The sequence below is a fragment of the Alligator sinensis genome, unplaced genomic scaffold (genome assembly GCF_000455745.1).
Source record: "Alligator sinensis unplaced genomic scaffold, ASM45574v1 scaffold169_1, whole genome shotgun sequence".
Taxonomy (NCBI): Eukaryota; Metazoa; Chordata; order Crocodylia; family Alligatoridae; genus Alligator; species Alligator sinensis.
Genome location: NW_005841924.1, coordinates 2,700,977 through 2,707,848, shown reverse-complemented (window position 1 = coordinate 2,707,848; position 6,872 = coordinate 2,700,977). Strand labels below are relative to the sequence as shown.

General features: G+C 37.2%; 1 protein-coding gene across 1 annotated transcript in view; it reads right to left on the bottom strand.

Moving 5' to 3' along the window:
• The window catches only part of LRBA (LPS responsive beige-like anchor protein), a 621,066-nt gene that overhangs the window by 112,067 nt on the left and 502,127 nt on the right, over positions 1-6,872 (bottom strand). The window contains 1 exon segment of the mRNA XM_025198536.1: positions 6,172-6,324. Coding sequence (XP_025054321.1) covers positions 6,172-6,324 — 153 coding nt within the window.

Here is a 6,872-nt window from a genome sequence, read left to right as displayed (position 1 = left end):
GGGGGGGGGGGTGGAGGAGGGGAAGGCACTCACACAATAAGTCTCTGGGAGCCTTTCTGCAGGGACACACAGCAGCCTGCTCTATCTGGCACTGCTTCGGGCTGAGCCAGGGCAGTGCACGACAAGGCAAGGGCATTTGGCCTTGCCACTACAGCATAGCAGCATGCGTTGCTCTGCTCTGCTCCAGTTTAGATGGCCAGCACAGGCAATAAGGCAAAACTGGGGGGGAAGGCTGGAAACTGTGCACATGGAGGCTTTCCCTAAGCTGAACTCACAGCCCTTCTGGTTTTCAATCACTGCCCCTGACACTCAGTTGAGTGGTGGAAGGCCAAAGTGAATCAGGCAAAGAAGAGGGCTCCTTGTGTTTGAGCAGCAGGGGTGACAACTGAAAAGTCAGTACATGAGAACAAGGTTTACAAGTCCAGCTCTTGGCTTCTGCTGGCTTTCCCTTGCATCCCCCCTATGGAGGGGGGGAGGGGGGGGCAGGGAGCAGGAATTTAAAAGTCGCAGAGGCTGAAAGTCTGGCTTGGGCAAAGTCTCTGGTTACCCCTTGGTGCCCACACCACCCAGCTGATCCACAGTGGGGCAAAGCAGACAGCTGCTTAGGAACCTTGTCACAGTGGGGAAATGTCTCAGACTCATCCTGCACTGGAATTCAGGAATGAGAAGCAGGAGTGGGCCAGCTGGTGGCTGCTTCTCCCCTCCCAGTCCGTGGGATGGAGGGAGCAACTCTCCCCTACACCTCCTCAAGACCAGAGTGATTCTAGCCTTAGGAAGGCAACAGAGCCCTTCCCCAGATCCTCTTTTACTGGTCCCAGAGATAAGTTAAGCTGGAAGAAAGTGTACAGATGTTCAGTCTTCCAGGAGCGATTTAACTACTGGTGTTCCTGACTTCTTGTTCTCCTGAAGTGGTCATTATGCTCCAAAAAAAAAAGACCTGAAAGTCTGCCTGCTTTGAGTTTCTACCAGGACAACAGTGATTCTCATGGTAGAAACTGAAAGTTTGTGTACAGAGTTTCTGAAGCAGCAATAGGTTATTTTAACATGAAAAGAACATAAATGTAAAATAAGTTAAAAAACAGAAATATTAGAACAAGACAATTTACATACTGTTCAGGCTATGAAACAAACATAAATATATAGTCAATAGTAAAAAGGACACCATCAGGTTAAATACATCTCACTGGTAACAGTTAACTGTAACTGAAAAAGATCTTAATAGGTTAAAAGGCTGAAAAAGTTTGTTTCCTGTTTATTTTGCATTCTCCTTGGTTGCATGACCCTTTCACTCAACAAAGGGAGAGTAAAGTACAAAACTACTAATGTATACTCAGGCCTAGATGTAATACCTCAAAATATAATAATCAATTAACGAGGAAATTAACTTTGCCTTTTATTTTTCATTCGGTCAACTTGTATTGTTTAAAATGCTGGTATTTTTAGTTTATTAATGATGCACTGTTTACTATTTGGCAACTCTATCTGTATATATTGAAATATTTCCAGAAATCAAGGCCGACGGATGGCTTTAAGTACTGGTGATGTTTTGACCAAATATTATTAGTATTTTATTACTATGAATATTCAATAGGTTTTTAATAATAATTTTTATTAATGACAATTGTTTTAGCTTTATGGACGGACTGAGAAACTGGGAACATTTTGAAATATATCTGATTAAAAGTACATTTAAGAAGAGCCTGATCCTTCACAGTTCTTCCCTGGCCCTTTTGCCAGTGAAATTTGATATGATATGATTATTTCAATAACAGCACACTGTAGTCAAACATGAGGAAAACTAGAACACAATTATCTAAAAGCTGAGAAAAATACTGGCCAAATCCATTCCACCCCCCGCCCCCATAGTTAGAATGAAAACTTGTTTAAAAAAATACTCTTTTTACAATTTGATGAAAGACTGTTACTTTGGTAAAATAAACCTCCTTTGCCAGAATATGCTGATTTCTGCTATCTATTATCAGATTATATAACATATGAAAAAGAAAATTATGTAAAATACACCTATTTTACATTTCTTAATGCTAGCATGATGTTGTTAGAATCATTTCACTAATTGTATGACATTCCATCAATCAAAAGGGAGTATTAATCATTTACCCAGTTGCTCTTCCTCCCCCCAGCTTATACAAAAGATATGCAATCTGTTTTAATTAAAAACATCCTATACAGTGTTTAAAAAAACCAACAAGTTGGGAATCCATTTTAAATCAATGTTTCTGTCAATTAACGTCCTGAACCCCTGCTATTGACCCAATACTGTACAATCTGTTATTATGCACTGTCCTACCTATCATCTGTTCCTCGTGCTGGTCTGTTCCAAAAAGACAGACAGCTGCAACACTATATCCCTGTTCAACCTGAGGACCATCTGACTTTAATTGTAGCACACAGCTTGATGTGGGTCTGGTTATGAGAAGCCAAAGTATCGCACTGTAATAATCTGGAAAAGCAGGAACCTGCCAACACAGGGCTGAAAATGGGGGCTTGGGCTGTCTGGCTGGTTGACGAGCTGCAGGAAATATGATTAATGAGTAAGGTATAATGATATCAGGAACCCGATTAGCACCACAAAAAGGTCACAGATCAAAGTAGTATGCATTTCATGAGCTCCAATCATTGCATACAATCTGAGGACTTGAAGAGGTAAACTGAAATGGAAGGGCAAAAGAAAAAAAAGAAAAAGAAAATCCAAGTGCGATAGCTTATAAAACGAGCACTTAAAATACGATAATCATCATTTAGTTTGATACTGGAAGATGTAAGGAAATATTAACTGAATAAATCAGTCTGAGCTGTACTGTAATGATCCTTTTAATAATAATATGAGGGGCTGAATTTCATGCATTTCCTAAAAAATAAATGTATTTTAATTAAAAGTTTTGATTTTGTTGATGATGCCAAACCAAATAAATATTAAAAAAGAAAATGAACTGAATATTTTGTGCATATTTCTTTAGTGTTTATCCTATCACAAAATATATCATTGCTAAATGGCATCTTCCATACAAATATTCACAATGTCAGTGTGTGTGCACACATGCACACCTCCCTCCCCCCCCCACTTAAACCCAATTTATTAATGATAAGGCCTTAATTAAGGAGGGTTGTATAAAACTTTCATTCACTTACAAATTACACTAGTACTAGTGGGGTTTGTAGTCTGAACAGAGGGAGTATTATCTAAAACACAGCTCTAAAGAAAAAGATTATGTATGTTGTTAATTTTCAAGCCTGTGTTCTCTTACTCTCCAAATGAGCTCAGTTCACCTAAAGCTATTCTCCTGTGTCAAATTATAAAATGGCTATTCAAAAAAATTAAACATTCTTTAAAATTATGCATAAAGGGTCTTTACTACTTAAAACATTTTTACATTAAATTACTTTTCATTTAGGACAAAAAATGGGAAGAAAACTTATTTATGACAGATACTAGAACTTCGTGGCGGAAAGTATGAAGATAAGAAGGATAACATCTTACATACAACCTTTCTAGAGCAAATATAGTTTTTAATAAGTCACTTTCACAATTAATATTTATCTGAAAACAAAACTAAAGTGAAATGTGAAAATTAAATAGTTCTAAATAACAATCAAGAGTTGGAAAAAATCATACTTATGGAATGTTTTAAATTCTGAAAGTTACTTTAAATCACTGTTAACCTTTTCACCAGCAAAGTTTAAACTGTTTAAACAAATGGTGCTTTTCCCAGACCGTAAGGCCTGGCACAGACATTACACTTTTATTGGTATAAATTATCAGAAATTAGTCTACACCTGTAACAGAACAGAACTTTGGCATACAAAACCAGTATTCTGCATCACAAGAGATCACTGTGTTCCTCAGAGGTCCCAGGAAGTTTTTAGGAAAATTGGGAGATGCTGAGTTAAGTATAGCAAGTCAAAAAGCCCGAGGCTGAATCAATTCAGTCCCCCCCTAGGCCCCCCCCCCCCCCCCCCGCCGGGACAACCCTTCTCTGCTGGAGCACACTGCCCAGTCCAGCCCAAGCCTGGAAAGCAGGCTGGGATGCTGGGGAACTCTGATTTAACTAAAACCAGGAAGGGGTCTGCCACAGAAGTTTCATAAACTAGTTTGACCCAAATCAGTTAAGTCTGATACTACATTCAACCAGTTTTATCTTAAGCCAGCTTCAGCCATTTTGCAACTGGTTTATGTGCACTGAACTTCTGCTCTGTTACAGGTTTAAACCAGTCTCTGATTACTTAAACCAGTTTTCATGTAACTTCTGTCCCTCGAAGTTCAGTGCACAGACTCGTTTAAAAAGGGCAGAACCCAGTCAAAGATTTTCCCCCTTCCCCCTCCCAAAGGGCAAATGTGTGTTCTGTTCACTACCAATCTAAACTAAACTGCTTATAGAAACTAAGCGCTTATGGAAACTAAACTTATCGAATCTAAACTATGCTGCATAATTTATACTGATTCCATCTCAGGCTTTTTGAATGTCTGTACCTAGCCAAAAAGAAGTAGAATATAAATGTTGCATTTCATTAAGAAATTACTTATAAAAGTAAGTGGTGTCCTTGTTCCAGTTTTTTTCTAACCTGATTTTTCACGGAGTAATCCATCTAATATATCCTAGATAAAGAAAAAAAACATTGCCTTGGAATACAAAAAGAGTTTACTATCATATAAGAGATTGCTTTAAAGGGATGTTACATTTCATGCCCAAGAGCTTAACAGTAATAATCAAAAAGCATCTACTACCTGCTGATGAGGCACTTCATCCTGAGACTATAGCACAAGTGAGACATATCAAGAAGAGCTGCAAGAAGGTAGAGATTAGGGGTAGCAAAGGGCTTGGGAAATGGGGGAAGGATGAAGAAAGGCAGCTCTGAAGGTACAGAGATGTGTTGGTAAGAAATGGGGGTAATCAGGATCAGAAAGGAAAACAGAATTAAAACTGGGAGCTGAAAGGTTTTAGAAAACACACAGTTGGAATATGTTCATGGTAGACAGATATGGACCTGTAATTAACAGATAGAAAGGGGCACAGTTTGAGCGACAACAAAAAACCTACTGCTAGGGAGATCAAGAACACAAGCAATTTTTAAAACATTCAATTTTTGGTTTTTGTGATGGTGATCATCAATTCATGCTGAACTCAGAAGTAACATTTTTTTCCATTAAACCTGACACAAACATGGTAGGGCCCAAAATTGCATTTAAACCTGGATTAAAGAGACCTGTGACCTGAAGGCCATGCATATTTTACCCTTAATTTGGATTAATTTAATATTTATTTTCCCATGAAACGACATCCAAATTATTGTAAACACTTTACACTTTGAACTGATATTTTATCCTCTAACTACAATGAATGCTAACATTCTTGATTTTCATAACCCAAAATACAAATTCAGGCTGTGGCATCATCACCTCACTATAGTGAAACATAGTGAAAAGCTTTAAGATCAGTCAAACTGTATTTTAAATTATGCATATTTCATTATTGCTCTTGCTGAATAAACTGGTCTGAACTATTTTATTCAACAACAGAATATGATTTTTCTTTCTACTTTATTTAAACCTAAGGCAATCATAAAGGTCAAGTCTTACACCTCCCAATTTGCCTAAAAACTTCCTGTGACCTCTAAGGGACGCAGTGATCTCTTCTACTTTAATTCAGAGATGCAAAGAATGAACTCAGTGCAACATGAACAGACTTCAACAATCGCTGCCCTAATTCTCAGCTTGCTTCTTTATTAAAAAGCAAAACAAAAAAAAACCTTCCATGATATCCATGAAAAGCATATCCCAAGTATCAAGATAAACTCTGAACTTGCAAAGAGGCTGAACAAGATGTCAGAGACATGAACTGGCCCATTCATTTCAGTGTATATGATACTATAACATCCATGCTGTAAACTATTTCACTGATAAGAGCATTTAAAATGAAAATGAAATGTAATATAATGGTCAGTATCAGGACATCCCAAAAGAAGTGAAACAAAGAACTAGCTGAGGGGAATTAGGGAAAGGAAATGTGACACAAAAAGGTGTAAAATTAAGATGCAGAAGCTTTTAAAAAAACACGGAAGGATGCAGGACAGAGACATATGGCCATAAACTATTTGAGAAGAAAAATATTTAGAGAATTGTCCTTGGACTGAAAATAACGATAGCCATCTTACCAATCTGTTTATACGAACAAATTCTTCTGGAGTTTTGGCCCATGGTGGAAGTTCAACATCAGATACCACTGTTCCATCATCCATCACTCCTAGATTGTAATTGTTGCTATTAACAAACAGCTCTGGGAGATAATAAAATTCAGGAATCAGCTCCTGTAGGCAAAGAAAAACAAGTTCATGTTATGAATTCTATCATAAAGCACCCCTTCTATATATGAAATAAATTGTTTAAGTAGCAGATTTGGTAAGCTATTAGCAACCTCTTAAGACAAAGATGAACATTTTTCAAGAAATGTCCTATAATGTAATTTGACTATGAAGCATATGAAAATTGATTTCAACTACATGATAATGTGACAATTATAGCCACCTATGGAAAGAAAGGATATAAAACCATGTTGATGTAAGCAAAATTCAGCAAAAAACAGTTTTCAGCAAAATAACAGATTTATGGTATAACTGTTCCTTTAAAATGTTATACAAATCTGTGTTTTCAAGTGCAGCTATCTTAATACTGTGTGCAAGTGGCACCTACTGTATTATCATGTTGCAACACAATTAGGTATAATCCTATTTTCTTACTTTTCAGATTCTCTGAAGAATTCACCGTTTGTATTGAAATTATTTATGACTGATCCCTGTCAAAAAAAATAATTTTCTGTTAAGTTTGAAACCCCTGCGCACATCTCCACAAGCAGGAA